General features: G+C 53.5%; 1 protein-coding gene across 1 annotated transcript in view; it reads left to right on the forward strand.

Moving 5' to 3' along the window:
* The first annotated feature begins 8,505 nt into the window (after nucleotides 1–8,505).
* Nucleotides 8,506–19,131, forward strand: part of LOC144938107 (homeobox protein engrailed-1a-like) — a 51,835-nt gene continuing 41,209 nt past the window's right edge. The window contains exons 1-3 of the mRNA XM_078865805.1: nucleotides 8,506–8,555; nucleotides 13,395–13,506; nucleotides 13,906–14,155. Coding sequence (XP_078721931.1) covers nucleotides 8,506–8,555; nucleotides 13,395–13,506; nucleotides 13,906–14,155 — 412 coding nt within the window. The remainder of the gene's footprint in view (nucleotides 8,556–13,394; nucleotides 13,507–13,905; nucleotides 14,156–19,131) is intronic.

Below are 19,131 nucleotides of genomic sequence, written 5' to 3' on the forward strand. Positions count from 1 at the left end.
TCTAGGACAGTGTATACATAGCCTGTGATCGGAAATACATTGTGCCTGTGTGCGTGTTATTTACATAATGTTACCGCAATTGATTAACAGACAAATACAAAGATCCCCCGTATAGCCTGTAACAGACTGTTGGGGCAAGTGCTGTTAGCGAGCACCTATGAAGGCCGGCACGGCACACGAGGGGGGTGGGTGGCCAACACCACGCCCAGCCACCTTTACCTCCCCAGTGGCGATGTTTTTACGCACATCACCAGGTACTCATTTGAGGCTGAGTCGACCTAGGGGAGACCCAGGACCGGCTACCTTTGTCTCCCCAGTGCTGATGTTTTATACATCGCACCGGCAACTTGTATTTACGGCTGAGTCGACCTAGGGGAGGCTCACAATCGTGACCGATGTTGAACGTGACCCGAGTGATCGGGTGTGGGAGTAAAGTGACGCCCACTGGAACGCTTCCGCTCCCCCTTCACGTCGTCAGGGTTGCTGTCCGTGTTTTTTTTTATCACGAGACTTTGCCGTAAATAAAAGACTGCTGACTATTGTACAGAGCAAAAAAAAATGTCTCATTATTTTTCACATTCACGCAGGAATCAAGCCTCCATGTGTGCTCACGCGCGCGCGCGCGCGTGTGTGTGTGTGTGGGGAGCGGGAGCGAGTTCGATTCCCGCTCACGGCCAACACCGGTGACGGATTATCTGAACCGATCCTGGGCCTCCCCGAGGTCCACTCGCCCTCAAATGAGCACCTGGTGCCGTGTGTAAACATCGCCACTCGGGAGGCAAAGGCGGTCGGTGGGCTCGGTGCTGGCCACCCACCCCCACGTGTACCGTTTCGGCCTTCATAGGTGGTGCTCGCTACCAGCACTTGCCCCAACAGGTCCGTTAGAGGCTATACGGGGGATATTTACCTTCGTCTTTGTGGGTGGTGGTACGGGCGTGGATCCGCGCACACACACACACACCTCGTGCGCATTGTCGGTCTTAATGGGAGTTCTCCAACAGCATTTGCCTCTTAGCAGTGTGCTTCAACAATTACATGGGGGTCCTTTGTCTTTGTGTGTGCGAGCGGTGGCGCAGTGGTTAGCGCGCGGAGTTACGAACCCGGCGGCACCGAGTTCGATTCCCGCTCACGGCCAACACCGGTGACTTTTATCTGAACTCGTCCTGGGCCACCCCTAGGTCGACTCAGCCTCAAAGTAGTACCTGGTGCGATGTGTAAACATCGCCACTAGGGAGACAAAGGCGGCCGGGCGTGGAGTTGGCCACCCACCCCCTCGCGTACCGTTTCGGCCTTCATAGGTGATACTCGCTAACAGCACTTGCTCCGACAGTCTGTTCAGGCTATACGGGGGATCTTTGCCTTGAACGTGTTCGCATTTATATAAATCATCGCCAGTCATACGCAGAAGCTAGACCGTGTACCCACGCGTGTGCATTAGAGTTCGTGCGTGCCATAGGTTATTCGTGGTATAAATGGTTAGAGGGGTGCTCTCACCAATAACCCCCCCCCCCCAAAAAAAAACCGTCGAAACAGGTCCGTAGTTTGCGCGCTCAAAACGATAAGCGAATAGTGGGTATGGGTCTGGAAGACCAAGGATTACACTGGACAAATTTTTTTTTTTCTGGCCTGGACTTTTGCAGCTGTTTTAGACTGATTTCAGGGTGCTGATTCCAAATCTGATCTCAGATTTGCTCTATCACATATCATTTTTATGCTATCGGCATACCCCATTTTCATTGATTTTACCCGAAATTAACTCTGTCACCTATGATTGCAAGTTGTTGCGAGTCAGTGACTGCTTTAATGTTAAAATATGGTGCTGTATTTTTAGGATAGTGTGTTTATAATATCATTTTATGTAGATATCCACATTTATTTAATATTTTTCTTCTGCAGTTTTTATTCAAAATGCAATATTTGATATCTCAAAAAACCTGATGTGATAGACAAAAACTGATGCCAGATTTGGAATCAGCACCCCAAAATTACATTAAACCCGTTGGAATACCTTATGCCAGAAAAAGTGTGTTGACCAGTGTTATCGACGGACCAAGAATTATTACGTCCTCATGCGCAGATACAGAACGCATTGGAGGCGGTGGTGGGAGGTAGGCCGTTGGGAGCGGTGGCGCAGCGGTGAGCGCACCGCGCTATTAATCAACCCGATTATTATTTTGGTGAGATGTGTCTGCGTGCACAAGGGCATCGTCACAGAAACGCGGACGCACATTAGTCCATAACGCCGCTGTGAAAAGAATCGGGCGATTATTCAGCTTTACAGAAGGATCGCCGACCCAAAATCGCCACCTGTTTTATGTTTCCATCATTAATCATTTGTTAGGTGGCAATACTTGGCGTGATGAAACGTGCTTTATCACCCGTGCATCGCTATAAAAAAAGTATTATTGTATAACTGTAATGACAAGTCAGCTGGCCCATTAACAGCGCGTAACGTATACGCGTGCTACTAATAACAGCACGCTGGATATGATCGTGTACCATCATATGCCTGCTACGTATTATACAGCACCCTATGCACGTGTTATTGTACTCATCGTCAACACGCTCCATATCATCATTATCATCATCACACGTGGTATGCTGCAGTGCACGTATATGTAGCCCAAATTACACACCGTCATCATGATCGTCCGTTGTCAATCCACTGCTGGATGAAGGACCACCGAGCTCTGTACACGCACGCGCACTGTATGATGAGTATTGGTCTTTGTAAGCACATTGGCGGCTGCGTATCGCGCATATAATGACGGATTATAGTAGCTAACACTTACAGATGAACGTGCTGAGCGGGTAATGTAAATTGTAATGACGTTCTCGAAGGCCTAGAGAGATTACATTTAACAAAGACAAAGATCCCCCGTATAGCCTTCAACAGACTTTTGGGGCAAGTGCTGTTAGCGAGCATCTATTAAGGCCGGAACGGTACAGGAGGGGGTGGGTGGCCACTACCATGTCCGACCGCCTTTGTCTCCCCAGATACTCATTTGAGGCTGAGTCGACCTAGGAGAGACCCAGGACCGGTTCAGATAATCGTCACCGGTGTTTGCCGTGAGCGGGAATCGAACCCGGGTCGCCGGCTTGAACACACACAGACATAGCCGTGCCCATCCAGATCGCCGTACAAGTTGTTGATTGGTCAATTGCACAGGGGCAGTGTGTCAGCCCTTAAAAGTGCCACGTTGTTTTAAGAGTCCAGGGGAGTCGGCAACCTACTGCTGCTACTGCTGCTGCTGCGGAGCCGCATGCGGATCTTCACGGCACTGCTTCGTCACCGATATTTATTAAAGAGCCGCCGGTCTCGCATTTGTGACTTTTGAAATATCGAGGAGTTTTTGTTGTTGTTGTAGTTTTACCGAATTCGAACAGCAAACGTTTCTGATTGTCATTTTAAATGTGGTCCTTGGACCAAACGTCGAGACAGGGATCACCTCCTCTTCACAGCCCCTGAGCGAGTTGTGTGAAAGTCCACGTTCCTATGGCGGCGGTTTTGGGGAGAACGGGCGAGTCGCCGCTGTTGACAAAAAAAAAACCCACAAAGCAATACACAATTGTATCGACCCCCCCCCCACCCACCGGAGTGAAGTATTATGATGGGCTGAGTCAAACGCCTCCTCCCCCCCCTCCCCGAACCAGTGTGTATTAATCTCGCAACGTTCCGATCTTCAGGCTGAAGCCACGTGGCGTCAGGGTGACATCGATGTGGGCGCGTCCATGCAGCGGTCCCCGTCGGAGTGCGACGCTCAAGCTGATAAACAGCGGAATCGTTGCAGCGTCGCTCTCCCTTGCGTCGCCTTTCTCCACTCACGACATCGTCGTGATCATCATCAGCCGCAGCAGCAGCAGCAGCAGCGGCAGCATCGGTGCCACTACCACCACCACCACCGTCATCATTCATTATTCACTACAGCACCTCGCACGGGATTGGCACGCGAACTGGTGGCACTAAGCCACGGCCATCGCCAGAGGGGTGTTACTGGATGTGGTGGGCCGGGTGGAAGCTGTGCGCGTTGTCTTATTTTGTTTGGGGGGTGGCGGGGGTCGTCAAACCTGGATACATTCGAGCCCTGAACGGTGACATACACAGATTATATCGCATATTAAACGGCACACGAGGGGGTGGGTGGCCAGCACCATGCCACGACCGCCTTTGTCTCCCGAGTCGTTATATTTACTACACACCGCACCAGGTACTCATTTGAGGCTGAGTCGACCTAGGGGAGGCCAAGCATCGGTTCCGATAATCGCCAACGGCGGTATTGGCCCTGAGTGGAAATCGAACTCGAGCCGCCGGGTTCACAGCGTGGCGCGCTAACCGCTGCACCACCGCTCCCCGCATATGAAGCACACGCACCGCCAGGCACATACGCATCGCTTATGATACAAAAGAGACACGCGCATTCATATTGACCGCGCATGTTCGCGTGCGTTGTACCGTCGGCTGTAGGAAGCTTGCACATCCGAGTGCGTTATAACTAACGCAGCAAGTTCCAGCCACCCGGGTTCGATCCCCGCTCTCGGTCAACACCGGCGGCGATTGTCTGAACCGGGTCCTGGGCCTGCCCTAGGTCGACTCGGCCTCAAATGAGTAGCTGCTGCGGTGTGGAGTAAACATCGCCATGTTGGGAGACAAAGGCGGCCGGGCGTGGTGGTGGTAACCCACACCCCCTCCTCGTGTGCCGTGCAGATCTTCATAGGTGCTGCTACTCCTGCTGACAAGGCGATAACGATGTAAAGCTTTCGTGACTGCATGTAGTAATATTCTTGGTTCTTTCGGTAAAGTCACGTAGAAGAGAAAAAATAAAATAATAAAAATAAAACATAATAAAATTCTCACGGCGGCTGCTTGCGTTGTGGCCGAGACGTCGTAAGAATTAAATTGTATTATGTATTATTTTTATTAATTTAATTATTTCCCTTCTACGTGACTTTACCGAAAGAACCAGAAATAAGCCTATAACGGTACAAGTAGACTTTTCACAGCACCGCGTGTGTGCGTGTATGTGTATGTGTGTGGGTATATAGTCAATGTATCTATGTGTATATGGGGAGCGGTAGCGCGCTGCGCTGCGCTACGAACCTGGCGGCCCGGGTTCGATTCCCGCTCACGGCCAACATCGGTGACGATTATATGAACCGGTCCTGGGCCTCCCCTAGGTCGACTCAGCCTCAAGTGGTGTTGGCCACGCACGAACCCGGCTCAGCGTTGAGGACACGAGGTGACGTCATCACGCAGACGTGCGCTGCGACGTCACCACGCACGCTCGAATGCGTCTTTAAGCGCGCAAGTTTTGCCAATGTATCGCTTGATAATACAAATATGGTAATCACGAACCGTCAGTTTGTAGGCCGAGGATGCAAACAACAGCAATGACGACTGCCTGTAAACAGAGATAAGAAAATAACACAATTATTGAAAATATGAAATTGTAACGATTTGCCATTTTTTGTGTTTACCCCCCCAAGTCCAATAATTAGTGTTAACAGTTGACAAGAAAACAAAACAACATTACGTCATTCTACACCAATATGGTAAACAGCTGCACGTCAATAATTAGAGAGCGGTGGGGCGGGCAGGGATGGTGGTGGTGGTTGGTGGGGGGGGGCGCGCGATATTTGTTCTAAATTAAAACATCAACTTAAAGCGCGCGTCGCGCCAGCGGATGATCCAAAACCCGGTCACGAAATAAAATCTCTCGCCCATAGTCACCCGAGCTTACGCCGACGTCAAGTTCACGCGCACCTGAAGTTCGCGTCCCATATCGCCAGACGACGCGCGGCACGGGACGCGAGACGCGCGTGCCACGTGCACAAACGATCCGCTTGGCGAGTGTTGTCCATTGAGCGCGCGCGGTACGGCGTACGAATGTAACATTGCCCGGCAAGTGTCGGATTATCGTAGTAGCAAAAGCAAGAAGCCGCATAATGCTACGGGGGGTGGGGAGGGGGGCACCCGCACTTGCAAGGGCCCCCCGCGCTAAATGCTTTCACGTTATCAGTTCCGGTTCAACGATTCTGCACTTGCTCTATTACTATAGTACTGTACCGCCTTCAACTTTTACGAACAACTGGGCGTTTAAGGTTAGCGATTCGTCGTCGTATTATCTGGCTGAATAGCGAATGAAAAAATGCAGTTACTTTACTGCGCAAGGAAACAATCTATGTGCTTTATTATTTACGTGTTTCTTGTTGTTGTTTAATTTAGCGACGCTTTTATAACACATGCTACAGGGCCCCCCACTAGCAAAGCATCAGAGCGCGGCACGCGCGCGCGTGCGTGTGTGGAGTGTCCCGTCGTCACGGCATTCACAATCTGGCGCGTACAGAGAGCGGCGGCGCGGGCCGATGTGCCGGTGGGTAGACCAGGAGACGCTCCTTCGCATGGCCCTCTCCCGAATCGTAACTTCAAGGCTTGGGGTAGGGGAAGCTCATGTCCACGGTAGCTCTTGCGATGTGACATTGCGCGCTTGAGGCGTGACACATTGCGCCACCTTGCATGTGCAATGCGGACTTTACGCGTGATACATTTGCAATTACTGTACATGTGCAATGTCTATTGAACGTGTTGAACTTTATATTGCGGACTTCACGCATGGTACTTTGTACAACTATGCATGTACAATGCGTGATGCGGATGTTGCCCATGATGCTTTGTACTACTATGCATGTACAATGCACGATGCGGTTTTTACGCACGGTGCACTTCTATTCACGCACAATGCACAACGCGGACATTATGCACACTGCATTGTACTACTCTGCACATGCAATGCATAATGCGCACTATACACACGTGTACACGTCATACGTTTTAGTGTCTATGTATCGGGCGGCGATGATACGCGTACGTTCACGTGTACGTAACGTTTCCCTTAACATCGTGAACCGTACCTCGACAGAATGAGCAAAAATACTATTACGATGTGCCGCAAGACAATTCGATTTCCGACTATCTCGTGCCGTTTATATTTTTATTTTGACTCGAAAAATCACGTGCGTGCATGTGTTTGTTCTTTACGCGCGCGCGTGCCTGTGTGTATGTATGAATGCGTGTGGGTGTATAGTCGATGTATCTATGTGTATATGGGGAGCGGTAGCGTAGCGGTTAGCGCACCACGCTTCGAACCTGGCGACCCGAGTTCGATTCCCGTTCACGGCCAACACCAGTGACGATTATGTGAGCCGGTGCTGGTTCTCCCCTAGGTCGACTCAGCCTCAAACGAGTGTCCCTGGTGCGGTGTGTAAACGTAACCACGAGGGGAGACAAAGGTGGTCGGGGCGTGTTGCTGGCTCCCCAACCCCTTGCGTGCCGTGCCGACCTTCATAACTGTTCGCTGATAGGGCGATACGGGGGGGGTGTGGGGGACACATATGTGTACGTGTGTGCGCGCGCGTGTCCGTGTACGTATGCTTCATGCACGTGTACATGCACGTGTACATGTGTGTCTGCGTGTGGGGAGTGATAGTGTAGTGGTTAGCGCGCTGCGCTACAATCCCGGCGACCCGGGTTCGATTCCCGCTCACGGCCAACATCGGTGACGATTATCTGAACCGGTCCCGGGCCTTCCCTAGGTCGACTCAGCCTCAAATGAGTACCTGGTGCGGTGTGTAAACATCGCCACTAGGGAGACAAAGGCGGTCGGGCGTGGTGCTGGCCACCCACCCCCTCGTGTACCGTTCTGGCCTTCATAGGTGCTCGCTAACAGCACTTGCCCCGACAGTCTATTGAGGCTATATGGGGGATCTATGTTTGTCTGCGTGTTTACGTCGCATTCCGCGTCTGAGCTAATAGGTGCTCGCTAACAGCAGTTTGCCCCAACAGTCTGCGAATGGCGATAGGGGGGTGGGGTTTACTTGTCTTGTGCTCTGTGCGGTTAATAGAAATCTGTCATCTGCATGGGCTCATGCGACGTGAGACTCCCCGCCACCCCCATCGCGTAATTGCGAAGCGATACAATGTCAACATCCACACCATTCCTGTCTGCATATATATAATATGTATATATATAGATAACTATGGGATTACACTGTAAATTAATGATGGACATTTTGTTATTTTAAAGGCATTGATAGGGGTGATTTCGTACAACAAAATGCGGGATGTATTTACATTTAAACGCACTTTGTAGGAATGCCATTCATTAACTGTATTTAAATATATATATACGATAATATGATACAAAGATCCCCCGTATAACCTACACGGGCTGTTGGGGCAAGTGCTGTTAGCGAGCACCTATGAAGGCCGGCACTGCACACGAGGGAGTGGGTGGCAGACACCACGCAACAAAGACAAAGATCACCCGTATAGCCTGCACAGGCTGTTGGGGCAAGTGCTGTTAGCGAGCTGCACCTACCAATTCCGGAGCGGCACACGAGAGGCTCCGTGACCAGCAACCACGCATGGTCGTCTGATGCTAGAAGTTATTCATTCACGGCTGAGCCGACCCAGGGGAGAACCAGAACCGGTTAAAATATTTGCCACCGATGTTGGCCGTGAGCGGGAACGGAATTCCCGACGTCGGTTTAGTAGCGCGGTGCGCTATAACCACCACATCACCGCTCCTCATATACTAAAATATGCTACATGCACGGGCGTGTGCGTACGTACGCACAAAGCGTGTTTAATGTGTGCGCACGTACGTCGATGTATGCATAGTGGCCGCCGCAATTGAGAATGCGATACTGAAAGTGCCAGAATTCGTTTCTTCTAAATCTAATCAAGGACGAAATCACATCCGTGTTGAGTAATTGTCCGCTATACACAAAGATCCCCCGTATAGCCTGCACAGACTTTCGGGGCAAGTGCGGAACGGCGAGCGAGGCGATGGTGAGGCCAGAACCACGCCTTGCCGCCTTTGTCTCCCCAGTGGCGGTGTTTTTACACACCGCACCGGGTACTTATTTGAGGCTGAGTCGACCTAGGGGAGGCCCAGGACCGGTTCAGATAGTCGTCGCCACTGGTGTTGGCCGTGAGCGAGAATCGAGCATGCGTTTCGTAGCGTAGTGCGCTTACAACGGCACTACCACCACCCCTGCCCCAATTATAGATATATATGTACACACAAATATACCCCCCCACCCCACCCCGGTATATCCTTAACAGACTGTGGCGGCAAGTGTTGTGAGCGAGCGCCTGTATGCACACACAAACGCACAAACGCACAAACGCACAAACACACAAACGCACAAACACACAAACACACAAACGCACAAACACACAAACGCACAAACACACAAACGCACAAACACACAAACGCACAAACACACAAACGAACAAACACACAAACGAACAAACACACAAACGCACAAACACACAAACGAACAAACACACAAACGCACAAACACACAAACGCACAAACACACAAACACACAAACACACAAACGCACAAACACACAAACGCACAAACACACAAACGAACAAACACACAAACGCACAAACACACAAACGCACAAACACACAAACACACAAACGCACAAACAAACAAACGCACAAACGCACAAACACACTAACACACAAACACACGCGCGGCTAAAAAACCAAAAAACAATCGGTGTGGCCGACGACTAAAGAAGTGGGCATCGATAACGCGGCGAGGTAAGTGGAACGTCACCAGCGTGGCACGCACGTGTTGGCGGTGACCCTTCACGTTTCGCAGAACTGACCAGACCCCCCCCCCCCCGCTTGTCATGCCTACGCAGATGCCTCAATGTAACCGCGTGTCCACAACCCCCCCGCGTGCTTTCCAACGAACCAACGCGCGCGTGCGTGCGTGCGTGCGCGCGCGGCTAGCCAACGTGCATGCTGTGAGTATAATGCAATTGTACCATTTGGGTTTTAATTTTTTTGTTTACGAAAGCCAGGGCTTAAATTGTACAGTGTACAAGTATACAATTGTCACATGCCGCGCGCGCGCATGCACACACGCACGCGCGCACGAACCGTTCCGATGGCGGATTTTCACGTTCCGTTCTACGCCGCTGTCTTTAGGCGATGCAGCATTACATGCGAAGAACCTCCCCCCCCCCCCCCCCCGTGTGTTCTTGACAAAACTTTTGGGGCAAGGGCTGTTAGTGAGCGTCTGTAACGGTCGGAACGATATACGAGGGGGAGCGGTGGCATTCACCACGCCCGGCCGCCTTTGTCTCCCCCAGTGGCGATATTTTCACACCGAACCAGATGCTTATTTGAGGCTGAGTCGATCTAGGGGAGGCCCATGACCGGTTCAGATAATAATCGTCGCTGGTGTTGGCCGTGAGCGGGAATGGGAACCTCGGGTCGCCGGATTCGTAGATAGCGGAGCGCGCTTAACCGCTACACCACCGCTCCCCATTAATAACAAACAAAGACTAAGATCCCCCGTATAGGCTTAACAGACTGTTGGGGCAAGTGCTGTTCGCGAGCATCTACTCAGGCCGACCACGGCGTACGAGCAGGGTCGGGTGGCCAGCACCACGCCCAGCCACTAATGCCTCCTTCATTTCTGATGATGCGCACCCCCACACAAAGACAAAGGCTACGATCCGACGTGTAGCCTTAACAGGCTGTAGGGGCAAGTGCTGTTAGCAAGCACCTATGAAGGCCGACACGGCACACGAGGGGGTGGGTGGCCAACACCACACCCGGCCGCCTTTGTCTCCCCAGTGGCGATGTTTACACATCGCACCAGGTACTCATTTTAGGCTGAGTCGACATAGGGGAGGCCCAGGACCGGTTCAGATAATCGTCACTGGTGTCGGCCGTGAGCGGGAATCAAACTCGGGTTGCCGGGTTCGTAGCACAACGCGCTAACCGCTCCACCACCGCTCCCCCCCCCACACACAAGCACGCACGTACCACACCATGTACGACTAATTTGAGGCTGAGCCAATCTAGGGGAATGCCAACCCCCTCCCACAACCAACAATAAACATAATCAGATACCGCTTGCCACCGCACCCGTGATGTCCGCCGGCCGGCAATCGAAGTCAGGTTTTGGTCGGGATGATTGCAATCGCAGTGCGCCAACCACTGCGCCACCACTCCCCGACACAAGACGCGCGCACACGCGCGCGCGCGAGCACACGTTCAATGCGCAAACAAGCTCGTACACATACCACGCACGTACGCAGACACGCATGCCTGTGTGTGCGTACATATGGGGAGCGGCGGTGCACCGGTTAGCGCGCCGCGCTACGAAACCCGACGCGCCGAGTTCGATTCCCGCTCACAACAGTGACGATCGTCTGAACCGGGTTACCCGAGCCTCCCCTAGGTCGACTCAGCCTCAAACGAGTACCTGCTGCGGCGGTGTGAACATCGCCACTGTGGAGACAAAGGCGGCCGGGCGCGGTGCTGTCCAACCACCCGCTCACCCCCTCCCCCCCACTCGCGTGTCGTTCCGGCCTTCATAGGTGCTCGCTAACAACACTTGCCCACCTCCCCCCAAAAGGTCTGATAAAAGCCTACACGGGTGTTCTTTGTCTTTGTGTACATATATATATACACGTGCGTGCATACACGAGGGCATCATTACGCGGTCGGGTCGCCGATCGCGCTCGCCATTGGTCGCGCGCGCGCGTTGCGCGAGGTGTCACGTGCTTTGTATCATGGAGCAGCAATAAGAGCTCGCCTCTCAGGGAATTGATCGCACATCAGTGCGTCACGCGGCTCGCGGACGGAGAGGGAGCGAGCGAGCGAGCGAGAGAGAGAGACGCACACACACACACACGGGGGGTGGAGGGGGGAGGCTATCAGCTTTAACCCTGGCCAAGCAGCCACCATCACCACCACCATCATCACGACCACCACCCAACCGCCGTCTCCAATTCTCTGCGCGCTCTCTCTTCTCTGCTCGCCTCTGTGTCTCTCTCTCTGTCTGTCTGTTTCTCTCTCTCTCTCGAGCGTGCAGTCCCACCGCTCTCGTTCATTATCACAGCGAGCAAAAGCAAAGTAAGAATATTTTTTTTTGAATAACAATTGTTATTATTATAACAATAATTGTAACGTAGCGAATAACGGTAGTCTAGCAGCAGCAGCAGCAACCCTGGCGGTTATCGACGCGCTAAAGTGGTCGTAGTCGTAACAACAGTTTGCATCTTGGGGGTGGTGGTGTTGGTGGTGGTGGTGGGCAGGGCATTCATTTCGGCCGAGTAAAAGTGCACGATTTGGGTCGTGGTGACTGGCGTGCCGGGTCGGCTTCGCCTCGCGGCGGGGTGGGGGCCCCGCGAGTCGGTGGGGGTGCTGTTCCCGCTGTCCCCGCTGCTCGTGAGTGAACGCCCGAGACGCGTGGAATGAATTCGCGGCGAACTGCCTGAACTGGAACGCGCGCCGCGGGCTTACGCGCCACGACGATGAGATTCGCCTCCTCTTCCTCCTCCTCCTCCTCCGCCTCCTCCTCCTCCTCCGCGTAATCGCGCATCGCGGTTGGGGCAGAGCCATCCCATCGAGAAGGATTCTCTCTCTCTCCTTCACCCCTCCGCTGCCGCGTCTTTCTCTCCCAGCGACGACGCCGCCGCCGCTGCTGCTGCCACCGCTATCGCCGCCATAGCGGCAGCAACAGCAGCATTAGCAGCAACATCATCATCAGCAGCAGCAGCAACAGCAGCAGCATCAGCACCAAGAACGGAAGCCCATATCGGCACAAGCTGCCATCTCCGCCGCGGCGGCGACGGCGGCACCCGTGGCAAGTCGCCGCGTCTCTCTGCCATCCTCACGTTGCAGCATCAACATCTGCTGCTGCTGCTGTTGCGGTGTTGGTGGTGGCCGCTGCTGATTTGCGTCTGCTCCTGCCGCTGATTGTTGTGGGTCGTCGGTGAGGCGGGCGAGAGAGCGAGAGAGCGAGCGGGCGAGCAAGCGGGGAGATCGGGCAGGGCGCGGGCAGACAACAGCGGGGGAAGAGACGCGGACCGAGGCGAGGGATCGCACGGAGAGAGCGAGAGAGAGAGAGGAGGGATACAAAGTGTAACCAGTGGCGACAGGGGAAGGCTGTAGCGCGGGGGGAGGTGGAGGGGTGGAGGAGGCGGGGGCCGGTGGAGGAGGAGGAGGGAGTCCTGCTCCTCCTGACTCCCGCCTGGCGCGCAGCTACTAGAGGAGCGACCCCCATGGATAACGGCGTGAGCGCGGAAGACAATCGCACCCGGGACCCCGACTCCCGTGTCTCAAGCTCCTCTTCATCCTCCTCCTCCTCGTCATCATCTTCGCCACCACCACCACCACCACCACTACCGCCGCCGCCGCCACCACCACCGCCTGCTTCGCCACCCTTGGAGATCGCCGCCGCTGCCGCCCATCAGCCGATTGCTCCTCCTGCTGTCGCCGTAGTCGCAGCAGCAGCAGCCGCAGCAGCAGCCGCAGCAGCAGCAGCCGGCCCCCCTCATGCCGTGCCCCCCCCAAGCCGGCTCACCAACTTCTTCATCGAAAACATCCTGAGGCCGGACTTTGGGCGGCGCAAAGAGCTCGGAGGCGGCGGCGGCCGCGCGCTGCTCCTGCCGCCGAGGCCGCTGTCGGTGAGCAGGCGGGGCGAGGCGAACCTTGGAGGTGGTGGCGGTGGTGGAGGTGGTGGAGGTGGTGGTGGTGGAGCAGGAGGAGGAGACAGCGCTTCGTCCAGCAGTCGCTCTCCCGAGAGGACTCGGCGCAATGGCGACCACGCGGACGAACGCGCTCACGACGGCGATGACGGCGACGGCGATGACGAGGATGAGGACGACGACGTTCTTAGCGTCGGTGGTGGTGGAGGTGGTGGTGGAGGTGGTGTTGGTGGAGGAGGAGGAGGCAGTCGAGGAAGAAACGCAATCATCATCCGCGAGCTCGGGCAAGGAGGCGGTGGTGGTGGCGGCGGTGGTGGCGGCGGCGCTTTCAGCTTGGACGGACAAACGAATCCCTGTAGCGGCCGCTTGCACCGCAAGGGGCTGGGAGGCTTGGCCAAGTCTCGAGCCAAGCCCGGAGCCAAGACGGACGGAGGAGCGACAGCGGAGAGCGCGCTGGAAATGGGGACCCTTCCCAACGCGGGCGGGCTGGGGGCAGCAGGAGCAGCAGCAGCAGCAGGAGCATCAGGCAGTCCCGGAGTTGATCTGGCTTTGCAGCAGCAGCAGCAGCAAGCGATGGCGTGGCCTGCGTGGGTTTATTGTACCCGCTACTCGGATCGCCCCTCGTCCGGTAAGGACAGCGAGCCGGGGGGGTTCAGTACCCACGCGCGCGTGTGTGTGTGTGTGTCGTCTCGTCACGCGTGTGTGTGTGTGTTAATGTGAACTTGTGTTTCAATGTGTGTGACCCCCCCCCCCCCTACCTCGTGTGCCTTGCCGGTCTTCATAGGTGCTCGCTAACAGCACTTGCTCCTAAAGTCTGCTAAGGCTATAGGGGGGATCTTTGTTTGTGTGTGTGCGAACGTGTGTGTGAAAGTGTGTTTCAATGTGTGTGCATGTGTGTGTGTGTTTGGACGTGTGTTTGTATGTATCGACGTGTGAACGTGTGTTAGTGTGTGTGGACGTGTGTGTGTGTGTGTGCACGTGTGTTTGTGTGTGTTAACGTGAGTTTCAATGGGTGTGCGTGCGTGAACGCGTGCGCGTGTGTCTGTACACGCGTGAAAGTGTGTTTGCGTGTGTATTTGTGTGTTTGCGTGAACGCATGTGTGTGTGTACGTGTTTCAATGTGTGTGTGCGACTGTGCGTGTGTGAACGTGAGTGTGAACGTGTGTGTGTGTGTTCGCGCAAGTGTTTGTTTCGTGTGTGCTTGTGTGTCCGTGGGCTCGGAGCAGTGGTTTCGTGGTTAGCGCCGTGGGCTACGAACCTGGCTCGGTCCTGGGCTTCCCCTAGGTCGATTCAGCCTCGACTAAGTACCGAGGGCGTTGTGTAAACATCGCCACAGGGGAGACAAAGGCGGTCGGGCGTGGTGCTGGCCACCCACATCCACTTCGTGTGCAGTGCCGGCCTTTATAGGTGCTCGCTAACAGCACTTGTCCCAAAAGTATGTTCAGACTATACGGGGATATCTTTGTTTTGTCCATGTGTGTGTGTGTCCGTGAAAATGTGTTTGTATGTTAGGGTTCGCGTGTGAAAGTTCATCGGTGGGGTGTTCATCTCCACGTGCACGAACTTGTGTTTGCGTGTGAGAATGTTGGTGCGTGTTTGTGTGAAAGTGTGTTGGTGTGTGTTTGTGCGAAAGTGTGTTGGTGTGTGTGTTCATTGTGTGGCCTCAACGTGCACGTAGCCTGGCACAAGGGCCGTGGTGACATCTCCGCCACTTAGTGTCGAATGGCCGTTGTTGTTGTTGTTATTGTGTGATGTTTGCAGTTTTTTTTAATGCGTGTGTGTGAGAACGTGTTTTTGAATTAGCGCCCGTGTGTTATCTGTGTGTTAGCGTGTTCTTTCCCGATGTGTGTGTGTGTGTTTGAATGCACGTTTGCGTGTGTTGGTGTTTGTGTGTACGGTTTGTGCGAACGTGTGTTTGAATGCGTGTGTGTATGTTGACGTGGGTGTGTGTGTTTGTGTTAGTTTGTTTTGCGTGTGTTTGTCTTTGTGCATGTGCGTGGTGTGTGTTTGAATGCACGTTTGCGTGTGTTGGTGTTTGTGTGTACGGTTTGCGCGAACGTGTGTTTGAATGCGTGTGTGTGTATGTTGACGTGTGTGTGTGTTTGTGTTAGTTTGTTTTGCGTGTGTTTGTCTTTGTGCATGTGCGTGTTGTGTGCTCGCTAAACAGCAATTGCCCCACAAGTATGTTCAGGCGAAATGGGGGATATTTATATTTGATCTGTGTGTGTGTCTGTGTGTGTACGCATGCGTGTTTGTGAGTTTGTGTGTTGGTGCATTTTGTGTGTGTTGTCTTTGTGCACGTGTGTGCGCGTTTAAAAACATGTACACTTGTGTCTACGTGTGTGTATTTGCGAGTGTGTGAACCTGCGTGTTGATGTTGGTGCGTGTTTGCATTTGAATGTGTGTATGATGATGATGATACTGTGTCTACGTGTGCGTTCGTGTGTTTTCGAATGTAATTATGTTTCACGAATGTATTCGTGTATCAGAGTGAATGTGTGTTTGTATGTACTGTATGTGTATTGGTGTGTGGTGCTGGCCACCCACCCCCTCGTGTGCCGTGCCGGCCTTCATAGGTGCTCGCTAACAGCACTTGCCCCAACAGTCTGTTAAGGCTATACGGGGATCTTTGCCTTTGTGTGTGTGTGTTGGTGTGATGGGTTTTGTCTGTGTATTGGTGTGTGTTGTGTTTTGTGTGTGCATGCGTTTGTGTGAATTTGTGTGTATGTATATATGTGTGTTAGGCATATGTTTATTGGTGTCTGTGTTTGTGGGGTCAAGTTTTAGTGTCTGTAATGCGTTTGCGTGGACGGCGTCGTGTTTCCGTGTGTCTGTGCACATTTGTATGTGCGTGTGAGTGTCGTTCTGCATGCATGCATGTATGTTTTGTGTGAGTCTGTACGTATGAGTGTGCATGTGCGTTTCACGTAAGTGTTAGCGTGCTTGGGGAGCGGTGGCGCAGTGATTAGCGCGCTGCACTACCGCGCCCGGCGACACGAGTTCGAATTCCGCTCACGGCCAACATCGCCACTGGGGAGACAAAGGCGGCCGGGCGTGGTGTTGGCCACCCACCCCCTCGTGTGCCGTGCCGGTCTTCATAGGTGTTCGCAAACAGCACTTGCCCCTAGCAGACTGTTAAGGGTGTACGGGGGATCTTTGTCTTAGTTATTGTGAGTGTGTCTGTGTGGTTGTGTGCGTGTACCCTATGCATGTGTGTATGGTTGGGTACGTGACTCCCGAAATGTTGCGTATGATTGAAAGTGTGCGTGCTTGCGCGAGTGTGTTTGTGTGTACGTATGTCTGTTGGTGTGTTTGTGTGTGTTAGTGTTGTTGTGTGGGGAGCGGTGGTGTAGCGGTTAGCGCTACGCTGCGCTACGAACCCGGCGACCCGGGTTTGCGATTCCTTCTCACGGCAAACACCGGTGGTGACGATTATCGAAACGGGTCCTGGGCCTCCCCTAGGTCGACTCAGCCTCAAATGAGTACCCGGTGCGATGTGTAAACATTGCCACGAGTGAGACAAAGGCGGCCGGGTGTGGTGTTGGACACCCACCCCCTCGCGTGCCGTGCCGGCCTTTATAGGTGCTCGCTAACAGCACTTGCCCCAACAGTCTGTTACAGGCTACACGGGGGATCTTTGTCTTTTGTGTGTGTTGTGTTTGTATCTCCGTGTGTTTGCACGCGTGGGTGGGTGCGTATGAATTGGCCTGTGCATTCGCGTGTGAGTGTGTTGTTGAGTGTGTTATTGTGTATGTATGTGTGTATGTACGTGTGTATGTGCGCGTGCGCCGTGTTGGCCCTTCATGGGTGCTGCTCGCAGACAGCACTTGCCCCAAAAGTCCGTGCAGGCTATACGGGGGATCTTTGTTTGTTTGATGTGCGCGTGTTTATTTTTTTGAACTTGTTTGGGTGAGCGGTGGCGCAGTGGTTAGCGCGTTGCGCTACGACCCGGGCAAGCCGAGTTTATTATTCACGGCTATCATCGGTGACAAGTGACATCAGAACCAACTTAGAAGAAGCTTCCCTAGGTCGACTCAGCCTTAAAGTAGTTCCCCGGTGCGGCGTTGCAAACATCAGCATTTGGGAAGACAAGGCGGCCAAGGCGTGGTTCTCGTCACACCGCTGCCCGAATGGCCTCAAAATCCGCTCACTCACTGCGCTTATAGACAACAGTGCGACAAAGTCTACACGAGAGGGGGGGGGGTGATTTGTGCAACGTGCAGTGCTTGCGTGCACGTTGTGTGTCCAGATCCACTCAGCGTAAAATGAGTAAGCTGGCGGAGTGCGTAAACACCGTTACTGGGGAGACAAAGGCGGCCAGGAGTGATGCTGGCCACCACTAAGGCACTCGGGTGCAGTCCCGGGCCTTCGTTAGGTGCTACTCGCGATCAGCACTTGCCCCTCCAGCCTGTTATGTCTATACAGGGGATCTTTGTCTTTGTTTTGTTTACGTGTGTACGCGTTTATATTCCTGTGTGTGTGTAAGAAAAACAACGTGTGTATGCATGAGAGTGTCCACTGCGGACACACGTACGGACACACACGCGTGCCTTTTCCACGTGCACCGTAGATTATATGTTGCGCGCGCGTGCGTGTGTGTGCGTTGGGGGTAAATGTCCTGCTAGCGAGTGCCTATTTCGGTGTGCGTACGACAAACCACGCGTGTCGAACTTCTTCCGCACCGTACGTGGCCGATTGTGCTACGAGTGATAATTCAACAGCGATCATTTACAACCGCGTCGCTCGCTCGTGGGGGGTCGTTTGGCCATACTTCGCCACGGGGGGTCACGGCGAGTTGGTGCGCGGTTTGTGAGAGATGGCCCAACAGGCGTGATCATCTGCGGGCTGGAATCGAACCCATCGTTGCGCGCCCGCACAACCACTGCGCCACCACTCGCTCAATACACACACACACACACGTACATACGTGTACGTACACACGATACCACGACGGGCGAAATTATTTTAAGACACACGACATACGAAAAAATAAAAAATAAATATTTTACTGTTTAACACGTAGGCTTTCGCGACCAATATTATTCATAATCAACGTTTTTGGGTTTAGATCGCGTTATTTATAAATGTGTCGTAACCCTCCACCACCCGACACGGCCAATCAGTAAAAAAGTGTCACGTTGACAAAAGACAAATAGTTCACTGCTTTAGCCCACCGGTGTGTTGAAGCGTGAAACCACAACATTTACAATTTGAGTACGACGTTTCGCTGGTAATTGCATCCAGCATCATCGGGCAATTCGCCAGATGAAATTGAGTACCTCGACGTTTCGGCCAACTGGCCTTTGGTCGCATTCACAAGGCGCACCGTGAATGTGTTTATAGCACGTGGACAGCGAAACGGACACGCATAAGTTGACACAAAGACGAAGATCCCCAGTAGAGCCTTCACAGACTTTTGGGGCACCTAATGAAGGCCGGTACGGTACACGAGGGGAGTGTGGCGGTCAGCACCACGCCCGGCTTTCTGTATCGCCCTCGTGGCGATGCGATGCCTTAGACATCGCCGCAAGACTCATTTGAGGCTGAGTAGACCTAGGGGGAAGGATCGGGACCGGTTCAGATAATCGCCACTGGCGTTGGTGG

Source organism: Lampetra fluviatilis, chromosome 21 (assembly GCF_964198595.1).
Source record: "Lampetra fluviatilis chromosome 21, kcLamFluv1.1, whole genome shotgun sequence".
NCBI classification, from domain to species: Eukaryota; Metazoa; Chordata; class Hyperoartia; order Petromyzontiformes; family Petromyzontidae; genus Lampetra; species Lampetra fluviatilis.